This window comes from Vanessa atalanta, chromosome 9, assembly GCF_905147765.1.
Source record: "Vanessa atalanta chromosome 9, ilVanAtal1.2, whole genome shotgun sequence".
NCBI lineage: Eukaryota > Metazoa > Arthropoda > Insecta > Lepidoptera > Nymphalidae > Vanessa > Vanessa atalanta.
Genome location: NC_061879.1, coordinates 10,022,476 through 10,042,616, shown reverse-complemented (window position 1 = coordinate 10,042,616; position 20,141 = coordinate 10,022,476). Strand labels below are relative to the sequence as shown.

At 36.0% G+C, this 20,141-nt stretch overlaps 1 protein-coding gene across 50 annotated transcripts in view; it reads right to left on the bottom strand.

The window, feature by feature from the left end:
- The window catches only part of LOC125066627 (Down syndrome cell adhesion molecule-like protein Dscam2), a 62,332-nt gene that overhangs the window by 14,698 nt on the left and 27,493 nt on the right, over positions 1 to 20,141 (bottom strand). For 18 of the 50 annotated variants that reach the window (XM_047674797.1, XM_047674790.1, XM_047674796.1 and 15 more), the window contains exons 7-17: positions 15,486 to 15,618; positions 14,362 to 14,510; positions 14,062 to 14,245; positions 13,172 to 13,275; positions 12,575 to 12,831; positions 12,146 to 12,303; positions 11,468 to 11,622; positions 2,592 to 2,885; positions 741 to 860; positions 448 to 621; positions 278 to 366 (exon numbers count right to left, since the gene is read on the bottom strand). In XM_047674797.1, the coding sequence (XP_047530753.1) occupies positions 278 to 366; positions 448 to 621; positions 741 to 860; positions 2,592 to 2,885; positions 11,468 to 11,622; positions 12,146 to 12,303; positions 12,575 to 12,831; positions 13,172 to 13,275; positions 14,062 to 14,245; positions 14,362 to 14,510; positions 15,486 to 15,618 (1,817 nt within the window). Of the gene's footprint in view, positions 1 to 277; positions 367 to 447; positions 622 to 740; positions 861 to 2,591; positions 2,886 to 6,061; positions 6,347 to 7,658; positions 7,947 to 8,603; positions 8,892 to 8,976; positions 9,271 to 9,328; positions 9,623 to 11,467; positions 11,623 to 12,145; positions 12,304 to 12,574; positions 12,832 to 13,171; positions 13,276 to 14,061; positions 14,246 to 14,361; positions 14,511 to 15,485; positions 15,619 to 16,569; positions 16,694 to 17,607; positions 17,732 to 17,765; positions 17,890 to 19,066; positions 19,191 to 19,227; positions 19,352 to 19,446; positions 19,571 to 19,649; positions 19,670 to 20,141 lie in introns of those variants that run through there. The other 32 variants (XM_047674800.1, XM_047674804.1, XM_047674803.1 and 29 more) reach the window with 18 other exon arrangements.

Genomic DNA, 20,141 nt, shown 5'->3' with positions numbered 1-20,141 from the left:
GCTTGGTCCTTGTACGATAATTATCATCAATTTTGTCACGTATGATCTCAATATATTAATTTATAATCAAGCTACATGGTTTCTATATTAAAACATATTAAATTATAAAATTTATCACAACTCAATGTTTTTGGCTAATCGCATATCATCGGTTAAGATCCACGTATTACAACTAGTTATGGCCATTTAGGCTTTCAGAATTGTTGAACTCAAACGAAATTTTAAATTTGATATACATAAATTGTGAATGAATATATTATTTCATGAAATTAATTACCTTTTCACCTTTAGCTTGGCACTGCAAAACAGCGGGTTCACTTCGGCGAGCTGTTTGGTTTCTCATTTTGATTTCAAATTGGGGTGGAGCTAAAATTATATGCATAACAAATGAATATTTTGGAGTACGGTTTAGTATCAAAATAAAAAACCTTATATTTTATTCCTTACCCTGAACGCTAATCAAAATAACAGCAGATAATCCAGATCCGATTCCATTAACTGCTTCACAAAGATAATATCCTTCATTTGTCTTTTGAATATTCGCAATCGTCAGTGTTCCGTCCTCAACTTTTACATTAGGGTTATTTGGTTTAAGGTCTTTGTAATCGCCAGGCGTATCTCCTAAAAATAGTTTGAAATTGTATTTAATTTACCCTATGTATTAAGTTATGCTTTTAAGAATAAAATTATATATGACGAGTATGAAATAAAATAATATTACCATATAAAAGATAACCTACCTTCAGCCCTCTTCCAGGTAACTTGAGGCTTGGGGAAGCCATCGGCTTTACATTCAACTTTAGCGTCAGAACCTTGCGCAAATGCCTTATCAGTTGGTTCCAAAATCCAACGTGGGGGAACTAAAATGTTTCGAGTTCTTAAAAACGATTCTATGTGATACACATTTTATACTAAGCAACAAAATATTTAATTATAGTTTTTTTCTAAATATTTGAATCAGTTCAATAGCTTTTGCAGTAAATAGATTTTATCAAATCGATTCAGCAGTTTTTCAATGGTTTAAAAGTATATATTAAATTGTCAATTAGGATGAGATCAAAGTACAATATATTTGAATATTATTATTATTATTGTTTTTAATTGTATTTTAATAGATTCATCAATAAAATAAGTAACACTAGTGCAAACTGTTATAATAATTATTATTGAATTTTAAATGAAATCTCATCCTTTATTTAAAAGTAAATAAATAACCTGGATCCACTTGAAAACAAAACAAGTTCTTAAATTTGTTATCATTGAATTTCTTTTTATTTTAAACGATTTTAAATATATATTTTCCAGGTTATTTAAAAGTACAAATATCTATAAAGCTTCTATAACATTCAGACTACAATCGTTAATAATTAATACTTTAATTTAAATAAAACATTGAAACTTTAAGTTATTTAAAATTTAATAAATAGGAATATTTACAGCAAAGCAATGCTGTAGAAGCTTTTTTTTTATTTTATCAATGCAAATTAAACTAATATAGCTTTAGCTAACTACAAACCAAATAATTAAATGTGACTGAAAAACCAAACCATAAAAAGCATGTTAAACCATCGTTGCAAAGTATATTTTTTTATCTATCATTTGAAACAATGTGGACATTTCTATTTATGATACTGTTCTTATTTTGAAATTATAATTTTAATATAAAATTCTAATTTTGTTATATACTATTAAGTTCTAATATCACATTATTTCAAATCACAGTTTATTAGCAAGCAAGGCAACGAGAATATAGAATATGCAAATAAAGAATGAAAAAATAAATATACAGATAGGAAAAACAGGATACGGATGGATGCAGGATAGCTATATGCAAGAACGGATTGGAAGAAGAAATGGTTTCGTCGATGATAGCCGCAGCCGGTTCCTATGAACGATTATCCTACATTGTTTATATTCTGGTCTCTATTACGTAACGGAAACTATTTTGGTTTCTATTTTATAAAACAGAAGAATGTATTTAGCAGGTGTATAGATAACTCTTTAGAAAGGCAGATTTTGATTAAATTAATCAATATAATTGGTTGATTATAAAAGCTCACGACATTGTAGCTACGCAAAGCTAATCCGTGCTAGGAATATAGGTTTTTATGCGCTATTATATGTACCGTGTACTTCTAATGTGGCAGAATAGTTGGAAGAACCAGCGGCATTGCGTGCGAGACATACATATCTGCCACTGTGTGACCACCCTGCTGGGTCGATGAGGAGAAGTGAAGCCCTCTGTGCGATTTTAGTTGCCATAACACCGGCTATTTCTTTCAGTGGTCGTTCTTCGAAGTACCATTGAATGTCAAGTGGAAGATCACCCTCCGAAATTAAACAAGTGACCTGACTTGCCTGACCCGCGTACAGAGGAGTTTCAAATGAGAATGGAACAATGCGGGGTAATACTGGAAATAACCATTGTTGGTCCTGTTAGATAGATTGTCGAAAAGCATTGTTAGTAATTCGTGAGGATTATAGAAACGTGTCTGAAAGATAATGTTTGGACTGGACCTCTGTAGGTGCTAGACTGTGATGTTAGTTCCCTGTCTTAACGATACAATTTTGAAAAATATATAAAAACGTGCCATTTACAACAAGAGTCGCAGCATGTTCTGCACGCCCGGCCGCATTTTGAACGATACATGTGTAGTTTCCTTGGTGATTTGCACTCACTGAATTAATCGTGAGTACAGAGGCTCGCGAACCTAGCGGGGTAGTCATGATGTCTCGGTGCAAACTTGAGTCTATTGTTTCGCTGCTAAATGTCCAAGATATTTCTAGTGGCAGGTCTCCTTTAGTGGCAACGCAATTCACTACAGCAGCATCTCCAGGATTAGCTGGTACCTCCCCAAAACTGAATGGCACTATCAAAGGCGGAACTGGGACAACAAATATCTTATATTGAAGCGGAAATAGAATTTATTTTAAAGTATAAAACAGAGGTTTTTTTGGCGCACCCTTTACAATTAATTCAGTAGTATGAGAAACAACGCCTCCGTTATTGCTGGCAGTACAGTTATACTGGCCTGCATGTTTAGCTTGTACGGATTCTATAGTAAGTACACTACTTCTTCGATCGACGCTACTGACACGGGTTCCTGGGACTATTTTGGCTGATTGATTGTTAATTGTCCATTCTATTTTAACTGGTTGATCTCCATGAGTAATAATGCATTGTAGCGCAAAGTAATCTCCTAAGAAAGCCGGTTCTGGACCGGAAGTGAAAGGTGCAATCTTGGGAGGAACTGAAACAAACTTGATCTATAATACTAAAAATAGGATGCTACCACTAAACTTTACGACTAACCATAAACAACTAAATCTGCTGCGTATGTCGCACGCCCGGCGCGATTTTCACCAATACAGGTATATGAACCAGCATGTTTTGCATCAACAGACTCAATAATAAGTAAGCTACTACGTTTTGAATTAGTCAACGAGTAATCATTGTTTCTTTGTGAAATTAACTGGCCATTAAACGTCCAAGTTATAGTTAGTGGAAGATCGCCAAAGTTTATTGTACACGCTGCTTGTAAGTATTCTCCGACATTTGCAGGTTTTTCACCGAACGAGAACGGTAGAATGTTTGGAGGTACTGGAAGTATATCATTATCTTGCTAGACGATTAATATATTTCTAAATAAATGAACTTAAAATACAGAAATAATAATGACAAAATCATATTTGTTAAATATCAGAGGCCAAGCACCGTTTATAATTAATGACGATGTATGCGAATGGATTCCTGCTTCATTTTCCGCAATGCAAGTGTAATTTCCTGCGTGACTATGCATTACAGAACCAATACTAAGAATAGCGCTTCTTTCTCCAATATTATAGACGGCCACCCCTGATCTTGGTTTAATGGGTTCATCGTCAAAAAGCCATCTTAGATGGAGCGGATGGTCTCCTTCAATAACCGAACAAGCTGCGGTTACCACTTGTCCAGAATTCATTGCGACTTCTCCAAATGAAAATGGTTGGACGACAGGAGGAACTAAACAACAAGCAAGCAACACCTGTTTATTATTTAGATTGAATACCGATGACGTTGAGGGTTGCTGTATGATTAGTAGTGCCTGCCTTATTTGTAGCTGTGCAAGTATAGTTCCCACTGTTTGTCCCCGAAGCAGACGGAATATCCAGCACAGATACACGTTCGCTCAAACTTGTCGTCTTAACACCCATTCTACGTGTTACAGGATACCCTTGGAAGCTCCAAGTAATATTCATGGGAATATCTCCTTTCGGCACGTGACAGTCAAGATGTACGGACTCACCCGCAAAAACGGCTTCGTCCAATTCAAAAGGTTTGATGTGAGGGACGACTGAGCAAATAAAATAATATATAATATATTAGTGATTTACATGAATACATGCTGGGATATATAACTAAAAATACCATTAACGTGTAGGGTAGTCGAGTGCCTATGTTCTCCGGCTTTATTTCTTGCAATACAAGTATAATTGCCACTGTGAGCACCGGTAACTGAAGCTATCGATAAGAAAGACGTTTGTTCCGCCATCTTAAGTGTCTTGATTCCAGAAACAGAGGCGAGATCTTGACCTTCGAAAGTCCACGAAATGGACATCGGCCGATCTCCTTTGCTAGCATGGCATGTCATTTGTACTGATTCTCCATAGAAAACGGATTCTTCGATTTCGAATGGCATTATATGGGGTGGAACTAATCAAAACGAACAAAAAGATAATGCTAAGATTAAGTCTAAACGTGCAATATTCATCTATGACGTTCAGAATTTATTCTAAAGGAAGAGGAATAGGGCGACATCTAATACCATGAATGTTGACGAGAACGGAGTGGTGTGTGCGACCGGCACGATTACTGGCTGTGCACGTGTAGTTTCCGCTGTGTTGACCCATTGCTGTTGGTATGCTAAGAACGGACGCTTTTTCTCCTAATTTTGTAGTAGTTATGCCCATATTGTTGTGATAAGGAATCTCTATTCCTTGGAAACTCCACATTATTTGGAGTGGTCGATCTCCTTTCGATACGTGACAAGTAATATGTACCGATTCGCCGGCAAAAATAGATTCTTCGACTTCAAATGGGATTATGTATGGAACCACTTGCAATTAAAATATTAAAATTAAGTTACTACGTTAAAAGAAATAAAACACTAAATAATTATAACTGCTATGTATATATTCCTAGCATAACTTTACATATAAGTGTACTCTTATATATAAGTACCAGTTATTTTTAGAACCGTTGTGTAGGAAGCGGTCCCAGCAAGATTTTTTGCAATGCATGTATAGTTGCCGCTATGAGCACCGGTAACAGAGGGAAGCATCAATAAGGATGATCTTTCTCCAACTTTAGTAGACATTCCTAACTCATGGGACAGTTTCTGGTTGTTATGTTCCCAATACACTTCTAATGGTATATCTCCTTTTGATACATGGCACATCATCTGAACCGATTCACCAGAAAACAGAGCTTGGTCGACGTCAAACGGTAATATGTTTGGTGTGACTATAATATTAGATAAAATAAACGAATGAAAAAAAGGTACCATGATGAACAAAAAATAATAAGCTAACATTTCTTTTGGATATGTGAACAGAATACATGCTTATTCTGTTAACATATCCTTTGGCCGCAAGTGTTAAACATAATATAAATGGTGTAAATCAATGAAACTGACCATGAACGTTAAGGACAGTGGAATGATTAGTAGAACCAGCACTATTGCTAGCTACGCAGGTGTAATTGCCACTGTGGGCGGCAGTAGCCGCGGCAATGGAAAGAAATGAGGTGCGCGACGTCATTTTCGTTGTCATAATGCCGAGATGCGATGATGTATTTTCAAACCCATAGAAATGCCACTTGATATCAAGAGGCAAATCACCTTTTGATACATGACAACTAAGCTGAACAGGTTCACCAGCAAATACTGACTCATCTGCTTCAAATGGTACGATGTACGGTAAAACTGTTAATCCAGAAAGTTAAAGCCCTTTATTATTATTATATATGCAAGCGTGCAGCGTGCGGCAGAGGCAAGCACTGTAGTGGGAATTTATAAGATACCGTGGACATTAATTGTGGTGGAGTGGACAGCTAGACCGGCTTCGTTCAAAGCGTGACATGTGTATTCGCCGCTGTGACTAGCTGTTGCACTAGAAATTGTAAGAAGCGACGTTCGGTGGCCAATTTTCATTGTTGTTATTCCTTCATGAGAGGATAGTTCCTTCCCATGAAAACTCCAGGAAACGGTAAGAGGCGTGTCACCTTTAGATACGTGACACGTCAATTGTACAGATTCGCCGGCAAAAACTGGCTCTTCAGCCACAAATGGAACGATGTGCGGAGGAACTGATAGGAAAAATGAAACAAACTAAAATAAAATTATAACACGCAAATTTGATAGTTGTGTACCCTGAACGTTTAATTTAGCTGTATGATTCGTGCTCGCTACGATATTGGAAGCGGTGCAAGTGTAGTTTCCAGTATGTTTCTCTGTTACGGACGGTATAGCCAAAATAGAACTCCTATCGCCTACTTTAGTTACAATTGCTGCATGTTTTTTTTCTAAAGGTCGGTCTTGAAATAACCATGATAGTGTTATTGGCAAGTCTCCTTTTGGTATGTTGCACATAACTTGAATACTTTCTCCGTAAAAAACAGCTTCATCAAATTCAAAAACTGATATAATAGGCGCCACTGTAAGATCAAGATCAACGTTCTGTTTTTAAAATAATATCTTAATGCTTTACGCAAGGATGTAAGGGATAACAAAACACGAAAAGCACGGATTTTTTCACTGTGAATTAATACCCTTGACATTGAGTGTTGCATGGTGACTAGCCTTGGCGACAACATTGGATGCAGTGCATGTATAATTGCCGGCGTGTTTTGCTGTCACAGTTGGTATTATGAGAGCTGAACCCATATCCCCGACATTCATTATATTCACCCCAGAGAGCAAACTCACATCTCCTCCACTGAAACTCCACTTGAACTTTAATGGTTTATCTCCTTTTGGAACATGGCACATAACTTGAACGCCCTCGCCAAAAAATACGGATTCGTCGAAATCGAAAGGTATTATTACTGGTGCCACTGAAATAATTTTGTTTTATTCCTGATTAACCTACTTCTGTCGTTATTAAATATGGTTCGTAAATGTTTTTGTATATCATATGTTACTATGTTTAAGTATATATTTTTTATTGTTATGGCCCGCCAAAGTTACTGAGGATAGGATTTAAAAAGAAGCAACATAGAAAAAATGTACTAATTCTACAAGGTCAAGCCAAAAATAAATATTGTACCATTAACGAATAATTGGGTGGTATGATTCATAACGCCTGCTTGGTTAGACACGACGCAAGTGTAATTTCCTTGGTTTTGATGGCTAACGGACTCAATGCTTAATTGACTTGCACGTTTACTATTCATTAGGGATATTCCTTTATCACCAGGTTTTACTATGTTTTCATTAAAATACCAATCTATTTTCAAAGGTTGGTCACCCTTCATAACTGTACATGTGATCAAAACCATTTCTTGGGCGTTAACAGGTTCTTCGCCAAATTCAAATGGCATTATTTGTGGAGGGACTAAGCGAGGACAAAATAAGGCTAATTAGCACAAAATATAATAGCATGAAGTCTCATATTAGTACCGTTAACATATAATTCTGCTGAATGATTCGTTGTTCCTGCTTGGTTCTTAACCGCACATGTGTAATTTCCCTGATTGAGATGCGAAACTGATTCAATAGTAAGTTGACTTGTTCTTTTCGCATTGGTAAGTAAAACGCCATTAGTATCAGACTTTAAAGGCTTTCCGTTGAAGTACCATTGTATACTAAGCGGTAAATCGCCTTTACTAACCGTACATATTACCACAATCATTTCTTGATCGTTTACAGGATCGGAGCCGAAATCGAAGGGCATAATTTGCGGGACAACTACAGAACGTAATAATAAAAAACATCATTAACAAATTAAGGAAACCACAATTTTCCCTTATATATTACATATTTAGTTATTTGTATGGAACGGATTGGTGAAAGAATATAAATAACTTAAAACTATGTACACTAATCAAATGTCGTGCGAGCATAAGCAATATTGATGTTCTTGTGTGTTTTAAAAGTACCATTAACGTTGAGAATCGCGCTGTGACTACTGCGACCGGCTTCATTCTCCGCAATACAAGTATAGTTTCCAATATGTTCGTGTTGCACATTCTCTATGCTCAAAACTGATATTCTTTTTCCATTTCTATTTATGAACAGACCATTACCGGAATTCAGAGGTTTGTCGTTAAGGTGCCAATGGATTTTAAGGGGCAAGTCGCCCTTTCCTACTGTACATGTTAATGATACTGTATCACCTGCATTTAATATGTCGTCCCCAAAATCAAATGGTGTTACCTGCGGTACAACTAAATAGAAAAGATGAATTAAATAACTGGCAATGTTTATTTAGTACCGTATTTTTACTGAACTAACATTTTTAGAGAAACTATTTGGGAAAATGCTAACAAAAAAAGGAAATAGACAGGATTTTGTGATGCGGTATTCATAAAAAGCTTTTAATATACATGAAAAATATCGTTTTACCATTAACTATTAATTCTGTCGAATAGTTTGCATGGCCCGCTTGGTTAGCAGCATAGCAAGTATATAAACCTTTATGAATGAACGAAACGGCCTCTATCGATAAGGAGCTTGATTTGTGGCCAATTTTGGTAACAGAAACTCCTTGAATTGTGGTAACATCTTTTTCATTCAGATACCATTTTATATTTAATGGCACATCGCCCTTAGTCACCATACATTGGATTCCGACTGTATCACCTGCATTGGCTGGCTCGTCACCGAAGGTGAAGGGGTGGATTTGAGGTAAAACTGTTTTTAAAAACTACTTTTAAAATGTGTAAGTAAAAACCGTAAGAAAAACTACACAAGCAAATTATATTTCATATCAGATGACCATTAACTTCCAGAGTCGAGCTGTGATTGACGTGTCCAGCGAAATTTTCTACATGACAAACGTATTGTCCTCGGTGTGTTCCATTGACGGAGTCTATGTTAAGAATAGACATCTTTCGGCTCATGCTGCCTATTACGATTCCCATGGTATTGCTTTGAGAAATCTTTCTCCCGTTTAAACTCCATGAAAAATTAGCCGGTAGATCACCCTTATTCATAACACACTGAACGGAAGCAGTGTCACCAGCATTAGCGGGTTCATCGCCAAAGTCGAAAGGTAATATTTGAGGAGGTACTGTAGTAATAGAAAAGCGTTAAAACAAATAAAAATATGAATAAAGAAATAAGCGAACCATTAACACTTAGAAGAGTAGTGTGATTCGTTTCGCCCGCTTGGTTTTTTAATTCGCAAGTATACGAGCCTCTATGCACAGCATTGACAGATTCGATGTTTAAAATAGACGTTTTCTTGCTTATTGTAGTTAGTACGATGCCGAGATTATTTCGGGGTCTAATTTCCTCTCCGTTAAGGAGCCAAGTAAAGGTTACAGGTAGATCGCCCTTGCTCATAACGCAAGACACAGAAGCTGTTTCACCTTCATTGAGTATTTCTTCGCCAAATTCGAATGGAGTAATTTGTGGTGGAACTAATAAAAAGCATCATCGTATTTATGTAAGTTTGAGGTAGAAAGGTCTTTCGGGAATTTTATTATAAATAAAAGAAAATAAAGTTGACAATTTTGGATTGGTACCATTCACTTCGAGTATAGCGCTGTGATTGACGGAACCAGCTTGGTTCGTAGCCACACAATAATATGTGCCCCTGTGTATTCCATTCACAGAATCAATGTTTAAAATCGAAGTCTTTCTATTAACATTGGTAAGAACGATACCCAGATCGTTTCTTTTAGATACAATTTCTCCATTAAAAACCCATGTGATATTTAGAGGTTGGTCGCCCTTGCTTACGGCACAGGAGATCGAAGCCATATCTCCGGCATTCGCAGGTTCATCACCGAACTCAAATGGCAATATTTGTGGCGGTACTGTATACAAATTCTTATTATTAAAACTACAGACAGGAGTGTGTGTGGCAAACGATGTATCTTTGGCGGGCATAAACTCTAACTTCACGTACTATTTGGAGAAAACATTTAAATATTGCTATTACGAAATTTGAAAACCAAACTTTTAAAATAACCCCTCTGTAAAAAAAATATATTAGTTTTTCTTAAAATAACTATATCATGGTAATGTCATAATGAAATCTATAAAATAAATGCAATTTTTAATGGGTACTATTATTTGATGCGATACTATTATTAGATACATATGACATTACTCGTGGAAGAGACACTGATTAGCATAGAATAATAATAATTTACATAGTTCTTAATAATATAAGTAAAGATTAATTATAATTCTCTCAGTTTATTTAATAAATCGTAACATTTGTATAGATTTAAAAAAATCAGTGATATTACTTTCTGCTCCATAATTTTTTCATTACAACAAACATAACGAGTGTAATTCAGTTTATATGATAATACAATTAACCATCGATATTAAATTTTTAACATGAACTAATTTAGAAAAAATCCTTCCTAGATAATTTGTTACATGTTGATTCAGCTGACAAACGACATTGTTAAAATCTCTAGTTTTCTAAAATCTGTACATCTGTCCAGAACGTTTATTTAAATATGTAAGCATACCCAATAAGATTTCTCTGGATATAAAACGAGCGAATGTGTAGATGGTGACTCGTGTTTTCACATAACAATCACGCAGAAATTATTGACTTAAAAATAAACACAATTCAATTTTTATCAGTCGAATAACTAACTATGTAAATTATAATAATAAACAATTTGGTCTTCTCTACCGAATTCTTCCAGCGTCACCTAGTCTCGGCCCATGGGACCTTATCATCAGAATAGTCTGTATTTATTTGAAATATATTTTCTGAGGTCTGTTTTTTTTAATAGTATCTTTGTTTTGGAGCAGTGAGTAATTGGCTCTTCCAAATTCTTAAAAATGAATCTTTACAAATGCAACAAATATTTTCAGTAATAGTTTACTATATTTAATATTTACAATAGTAGTTGAATTTAAACTCATACGAAGTATCATTTTTGCTTTTATTTTATTTGTTGCATTTTCAAGTAAAGAATAAGTTGTGTCTAATTATATAGATAATCCTTGAAGTCGAATTCAATTTAGTAATCATTATATTAATTATGTAGGTATTCTTTTTACTCATTTTATTTTCTGTTAAATTATTTATTAAAAAAAAAAAGATTTAATGTATGTATTATTTCTACATAGAAGTATTTATTTCGTTTGAATTTGTAACCACTTCAAAGATTATTAACTCACGAATATAGGCACCGAGAACAGAGGAACGATTTTCGCAGTAAATACATGATTATTAATTTGACGTGACGAAAAATACATTCCTCTAACTCGGGCTGTAATAATTTGTATCTTACCCATGACTTGAAGTTCGAGAGTTCCTCTAGCGTTGTATCCTTGGGAGTTTTTGGCCACGCAAGTGTAGGTCGCTTGGTCGCTCGTACGTTCGACGTTCTCAATGACGAGGGTGCCGTTGGGGAAAACTTTTTGTTTGCGGTTGATGGGTAACACACTGAAAATATAATTTCACATTTGTACGTTACTGTAATCAACCGATGCACAAGAACAGCTGATTGAGGTATCATCAAATTTGATTTATTTTATTACATTAAGTTGTCCATAAAATGACATATTTTATAATATATAAAATTATACTTTTGCCAAATATATATGATAAAGATCAGAATAACATATGCTGATCATGATCATGTATTATATGCATGACATATAATACATGATTTGAAACAAATGACATGCATAGCAGGCTAATTCATATTACACTACTCTCAAAACTAACTAATCATCTATTGGGGTCATCCTCCTCGTGGGAAGCCAGTTGTCAAGCTGGTCTAATTTGACAAATCAATCAGATGAGACTTACTCTAAGATTAACAAACTGTGTCGGCAAAAATTATACTGAGAACTAAATAAAATTATATAGATGGCCGATAGAGTTGGATTAAATATTTTTGGATATTTATGCCACAATGAGCAATAATATCTGAGCCAGATTTTAAGATCTGGGGCGTCCGTACCGTCCGTCGCGCTCCCAGACGATGGAGTCGATGGGGTATCCGGCCACGGGGCAGTGCGCCACCAGCGTGTCTCCGGCCACCACGGGGCGCTTCTTCATCACGCGCACGTAGGGCAGCCCGTACACGTTCACTCGCGCCGCGTGAGATGCGCTGCCCACCTGCGCACAGAATCACAGAATCTGATATCCACGGTTCATTCAATTCCAAAATCATCATTTATCCCAGGTTATAAATCCGACGTGAGACCGATCCTCCCGAGAAATTCTTTAGCCAATAAATTGGTTTCCCGCCAATCAACACTAATGTATGTTTTGTTTCGGAACTTATAGAATCGGTTACAAGTGATTAAGAAACTTGGAAAAGTAATGAATACTAATATTTTCTCAATTGGCAACCTAACCACAAAAAGTATTTAATATAATTAGATACCTTGCTCGATGCGATGCAGGAGTAGAGTCCTCCGTCGTTGGTGTGTACGGACGAGATGTTGAGGTGCGACTCGACGTTTCCGTCGGCGGTAACGAATTGTCCGATCTGCAGCCTCTCTCCGCTGTTGAGCTTGTCTCCGTCGAGTTGCCAGGCGATGTCGGGGGTGGGGTTTCCGGAAGCCACGCACTTGAGTCGCAGAGAGGGGCCGGAGCGGAGGGTCTGTTCGCCGAAGCTATGACGGATCTGAGGTGGTTCGACTGAAAACATAGAAAATATTCCTTTTTAACATTTTTACTAATCTATTTTTACGATATTTTCCTTCGAAATTAACGTTGAATAACTATCAGATTCTTAATACTGTATTGACTAAAATTATATGTACCAAGAACTTAAGCAATTCTTGTTTGTTATTTTTCGAGAATATTATGGTTCCTGCAACGTAAGAGAAACCAGAATATTTAATAATAGAGAGCTGAGCCTTAAAATAGGCGTAAATATTGGATTATAATCAATTATTTTAATGATAACAATTTGATTACTTATATGTTATTAAAGATTGAAAATATATTAATACTATTAATATAGTAAAATGCATACATCGTCCTCCGAGTTTCAGTTCAGCACTAGCACCGGCACTTTCTTGATCGTTTCTAATAAAGCATTGGTACATTCCTTTGTCTTCCTTCTTAACCGATTCAATTCTGGAACATTAATATAAGCAAGATTAGATTAGGTTAGTAAAAATAATATTACAACACTATTGATATGCTTTTCAGCGCGATTTTTTCAGTCTCATTTGATATTTTTGGATTACAATTTAAATTGCAATTGGTAATAGGTTAATAGGTTTTTAAGAATTATCTGGTCATGCTAATAAGGAATTTATTACGATATTCTGTAAAGGTATAGTCAAAAAATTAGTGATCGTCCTAATTAGGACATTAAAGTTTGTTTTTTTGTTGATTTTTCAGATTCATATTCAACAAACTACTATTTCCATCATACTATTACAGGACGAAGTTGGGCTTACAACGTAGGTATTTAAGATATGACTTATTATGTCAATTACGCGGACAGAAAATTGTATAGGCACTGTCTAAGCGCTGCCAAAACTTTAACCGATACAAGAACTCTTTGTATGTAAATTTTGTAGCTATCCAGAATACAGTTTATAAAAAAGTATGTATATCTTTAATTTATTATAACTTAAAATAATCAATGTAATTATTAATAAACGGATATAAAAGATCGATTAAAAGGATCAGATCCGTAATAAATACCGTTACAAAATATTCGTTACGAAAGAAAATCACATATATTTTGTTGTATATTTTTGTATTAATTTTTGTATCAAAATTAAAATTTATAATTGGTAATTTAGTTTTGTAGTGTCAAAGATATCATTTAAGACATTTGAATAAATATGAGAAAAACTTTGCACTTTTCAAATAACATGTAAAATAATTTTGTATTTCAAAATAAATTACCTGAGGATAGGGTCGTGATGGTTCATGTCCTTGCCATCTTTAAGCCAAGTAATGGTTTTGACTGGGTTGCCTTCATATCTGCAAGTAAAGACGGCTGGGCGACCAAAATCAACAGTTTGGGTAGCTGGTTCAACAGTGGATTTTAATGGTGCAGTCACAGTTAATACAGTTTCAACAGATTCGCCTGTGGACAAAATTCACGTTAAATCAAATAAATCGAAACCAAATTTTTTTTTTTTTTTTTGAACAAATATTGCTACTGAAAATGTTTAAATTTTATTAAAATGCAACTACACTTACCTCCAACAGAATTATTGACAACGCACAAATATTTTCCGGAATCCTCAACTTTAGCCTCTTTGATGATAAGAGTGCCTGATACTTGCTTTACTCTATCGTTAAGGACCACTGGCTGTTTCCTCGCAGAGCCATCGATAAATTTATACCATCTGTAACAAATAAAAGTAAGTATTACATAATACGAAGGTTTTCATAAACCATTTTATTTACTTGATGTCATGTAAAGTCAATTTTATCTTAATCATAAAAAGTTAAAGTCTAGTATATTTAATTGCTTAAAAATACAAAAAAGTCTCTGAATCCTTAATTTATTATTACTATTACTTATAAGTTATAAAAACAGGAAAAACTATCAAATGAAAATACTACATAATCATATCTATCACATATATTATCATTGGGTGTACAAAAAAAATTGCATAAAAGAACCTTCCCTAAAATGATCGAAAAAGAAGCGAAGTTAGCCGACAGTACGCGTTGTTGACAATTTCCCAAACCAGAACATGTTTCGATGAAGACAGTAGTATAAACCTCCAAAAAAGCAATTTTCCTATTTCCTATCAGTACGAAAAATGGAAGCTTGCGATATGGTAAGTTACCACATAAAACCAATATGGAATGCCGAAAATCCAGATGCCAGAGTTCAAACATAGCGTAACTACGAATCACGTGAAGCACAAAGTAAAGATTAAAGCGTTTGAATGAAAGCAAGAACACCCTGACACTTACCAGGAGGTGTCTACGTCGCTCAATCGTTACTTTGGCTGAGGATCGTAAAAGGCGCGCGGCCGGCCGCGGTTCATCACGCCTTCATGTCTCGCGGGGGCGAGGCGCCCGCCGCAGCAGACTGCAATAACAACGCATATCAATACATTGGGATGGTATGATGTCTACGTGAAAGATGAATGCGTGAGATGCCAGCGGCCGACCGTCGTTGCGTGAGGTCGTACCTTGTCAAAGGCGCCGGAAACGCTTGTACTTCACAAAGAAGTGCGAGATTTTTGCCAAGCCGCCCTAAGTGACGATTAAGTCCGTCTCCAGTCACTTTTGGTCCTGTCCTACCCGTCGGTTCTGGAATTTAAACCCACCATGACAAAGATGACTAAAGTAGCCCTAACACTCACCTAAATATGGGAACTGGGAAAGCAGCTACTTGACATGTCAAATATGCTATATCATTTTGCGGCACGAAGAATACTTCCCAACCTTCGAAGTGTTTGGTGGAATCTTTTCTAGGAGCAATTTTATTTGTTGGCTCTGCAAATGACAGAGACTGATTTAGAAAACATCAGATTCAATAAAATGACCAGAATCGGGACAAAATACGACGACGACGCCTCAAGCCGCTGTTTTAGACACCTAACAAAAATTAAAAATACTTTTTGTAAAGTATAAAATACTAACTTACCTAAAAATCGGGGGAGGATATCCAGCTACTTCACAAGTAAGATATACAGATTCTGTTATAGAAACTAAAAATATTTCACCACCTTCAAATTTGCGGGTTTTGTCGCTTCGAGGTGCAATTTTATTAGTAGGTTCTGTAATATGTAAATAATTGATAAACGCACCTTGAAAGTGGTACAGGAAATCCTTGCGCTGGACACAAGAGAGCTAACGAAGTGTTTTGAGAGAAATAAACAGCAGCTTTTTGAGTTGAAGTTATACTGGGTGCTGCGCTGGCAATAGGTTCTGAAGAAATATGTATCTTACATTCAAAGGTGCCCTTAAAACAGCACTTTTAATTTATACATATAGAAATAAGCCCAGACAAAGAACAAAAGATCAAAGGATATCTTCTCTCCACGCGTCATGTCATAGTATAATATTGAAATAAAACATTACACAAAACTTGCCTGAATAATGGTACAGGAAATGCTTGAGCTTGGCATAATAAACCAAAACTTTGGTTGACGGTTCGTATAAAAGTACTACTACGAGCGTCCGTCGAAAAAGTGGGTGCTTTGGAGCCAACTGGTTCTGCAGTTTGAAAAAAGTATTAATAATGGTCCAAAAATGTTTTCACTTGCCTGAAAACTGGGGCGGGGTAGCTTTGAGCCTGACAAAGAAGAGCGAAGCCTTGTCCAATGCGTTTTCTAAATATGCTTCCCATAGATTCAGATGAAAACGTTGGAGACTTAGCACCAACTGGTTCTACAAAATGTGTACGCCTTTATATATCGAAAACTTGAAAAATAGATAACTTGCCTGAATATCGGTACAGGAAAAGCTTGAGCTTGACAAAGAAGTGCAAAACTTTGATTTTCATGTCTTTTAAGAGATGAAAGAGCAGACTCGGATGAAAAAGATGGAGCCTTTGATCCAACGGGCTCTGTAGGAAATAATCATCCATAATAAGCTATACAACATGTAAATCTTTGGAATTTTAAAATCTACCGACAAAAGATAAGAAGAATAATAAATGTGAATATTGAGACGACATTTTATGAGATCAAACTAAATATCATATCCGATAGCAATGTCATAATTCTATAACACGAAAGTTTTATATTATTTATATACATTACGTTTAAGATTCGTTTAATTAATGAAACACTTGCCTGAAAATTGGTAAAGGGAATGCCTGCGCTTGACACGTCATTGAAAAACTTTGATCCTTATGTCTTGTTACAGCTGAAGAAGTTAAATCATTGGGGAAAGTCGGCGGTTTTGAACCAACGGGTTCTGTTGAAGGAAAACACTATTGATTTTTTCTAACTTACCTATAAATGGGAATCGGTGACGCTTGGGCTTGACAAAGTAACGCAAAGCTGTGCCCTGTTTCTCGGATAAATATACTGCCTTTAGAATCGGAAGAAAAAGAAGGAGCCTTTGCGCCGATAGGTTCTAAAAGTATTCAGTAACAAGATATATCGAGTAGAAAGCCCACCTGAACATTGGTTGTGGATACCCTTGTGCCTGACATAGCACAGAACCCCCAGAGTGTGCTTCAATATTATAATTGTAGGACGACGCAGAAGTAGGAAAAGTGGGCGCTCGGGCCGATACTGGCTCTGAATTAAAAAAAAAACGAGTAAAAAATATTAGGAGCACTCACTTGAATAACGGAGGAGGGTGCGACTGAGCCTGACACAGTAAAACAATCGCCTGCCCAGATATTTTTGTGAGCGTGGTACTTTTAAATTCCAGAGAAAACGACGGCGCCTTTGATCCTATTGGTTCTGCATCAACGATTAAGTGATTTGAGTAGTCATATAAATTACTACTATTCTTAAAAAATCTTACCTGAATAACGGGACAGGAAAGGCTTGGGCTTGGCATAAAAGCGCAAAATCTTGATCAGTTTTACGAGTTATTCCAGAAAATTGGACGTCATTAGAGAATGTAGGGGATTTAGAGCCAACTGGTTCTATAATTAAAAATAAATTATTTTATTTAATCACCTGAAAACCGGGACTGGAAACGCCTGGGCCAAACACAAAAGATTTAGGCTCTGATCAATTGTTCTTACATACCAAGACATTTTGGTATCGGTCGAAAAAGTGGGTGATTTAGATCCGATGGGTTCTAAAATTGAGAATGTAGGGGTATATTACAAAAAAGATAAGAATGTAATAAAAAATACCTGTATATAGGTATAGGATATCCCTGCGCCCGACAAATTAAAGCCAAGTTATTTTCTACAGGTCTATGAATAAACCACGCAAATTTATCATCGCTTGACAATGTCGGTGGTTTTGATACTATGGGTTCTGAAAATGTACAGAAAACAAAGTTCATTAGTTCTCACCTAAAGACCGGTACAGGGAACCCTTGCGCTGGGCATAAAAGAGCAAAGTCTTGCAAGTTAGATATCTCAAACCAGGCTAACTTTGAACCACTCGAGAACGAAGGACTCTTGGAGCCAATCGGTTCTAAAAATGAATAATATTTTAACTTTTGTTTTATTAACAGTTTTTTTAAAACACGTCAATTATATTGTCCTAGTTATATATATGAACAATGTGAGGGCGTACAATAACTCAAACGTATATCACTTTGTTGTGCGACTCACCGGAATATAGGGACAGGATACGCCTGGGCCAAGCAAAGTAATGTTACGCTGGATCTCATAGAAAATTCCAAAAATTCTATTGTTTTAGTTGGGACTTTCGGTGGGGCGCTATTAATTGGTTCTAGAAGAAAATAACGACGGTTTAATAACAAATTACCTTGACAAAGGAACTGGGAATGCTTGAGCAGGACACAACAATGTCACACTTGAATTAATAAGGGAACCAAAGCCTCTAACATTGTCCATCGTTGGGAACTTCGGTGGAACTCTGCCTACAGGTTCTACACAAACATACCAATTTAATTAATACAACCTTTACTTAAAGTATGCGAATGCTTTTTACCTGAATATTGGGACAGGAAAGCCTTGCGATATACAAAGCAACGAAGATGTTTGATTAACTATAGCCTCTGTTATATCAATCATTTTCGACGCCACTTTTGGTGCGGCGCTGCTCATTGGCTCTAAGAAGAATTAATATTTCCATCAAAATGTATATTTAGTATAATAATATACCTGAAAGCCGGGGCAGGAAAAGCTTGGGCGGGGCACAAAATTGTTATATTTTCTCGTTCGTTTGCATCAAACGCTCGACTTTTATCAGTAGTTGTAAATTTAGGCGAAACGCGACCCACGGGTTCTATGAATAAATTAATAAATAAAATCATTTGAACAGTCATTTCAAATTACCTGAATAGTGGGACTGGGAACGCTTGGGCTGGACATAAAATTGTCAGGCTGGTGTTTAACATCGCACTAAAGCTTCTTGAGCTATCCATCGAAGGAAATTTAGGTGAAACACGCCCAACTGGCTCTACGGGCATAATTTTATGAATGTATAAATAAAGTACCTGAATAGTGGAGTTGGAAAGGCTTGGGCCGGGCAAAGTAGAGTCACACAGGTATTTGAAGAAAAAGTAAAACTGCGTCCTGTTTCCATAGTTGGAAACTTCGGTGATACTTTGCCCATAGGCTCTGTTAATTAACCAGAAATAAAATAAATATGAGGATTTGACGATTGATTCACACTTACCAGAAAACCATATTTTAAAATATTCTTAAAATCTTACCTAAACATTGGGGCAGGAAATGCTTGCGCGGGACAAAGAAGCGACATAGTTTGAGCAGTGTCATAATTAAAAAGTCTACTTTTTTCTAAAGTTGGAAATTTTGGAGAGACTTTTCCCATAGGTTCTGAAGCAAAATATAACCGAAGTGTTATATAGATTTAAGTAATACGTTTAACATGGAAATAGAAATTTACAATAAATACCTGAAGATTGGGACTGGAAATGCTTGTGCGGGGCATTGTAATGCAAACGAATAATTTTTCCTTACTCCGATCATTGTACCCATAACAACAGATGCAAATTTTGGAGGTACACGTCCGACGGGTTCTATAGAAAGTAATTATAATACAAATGTTTGAAGATTTGTATTTTACCTGAATAATGGGGTCGGGAACGCCTGAGCAGGACACTGCAATGCGTAACTGTCTGTTTTCCTAACTTCAAACATTGTGCCAGTTAAAACTGTAGCAAACTTAGGAGAGACGCGTCCAACTGGTTCTACAATTTATTTTAAAATAGATGTAATAACGGAACTAAATATTTACTGAAGTTACCTGAACACGGGGACAGGGAAAGCCTGAGCTGGACATTGCAATGTAAATGTCAAATCCAACTTCGCTACGAACATCGCACCCACTTGCGTTGAAGAAAACTTAGGAGGCACTCGCCCTATCGGCTCTGAGAAATGACGCATA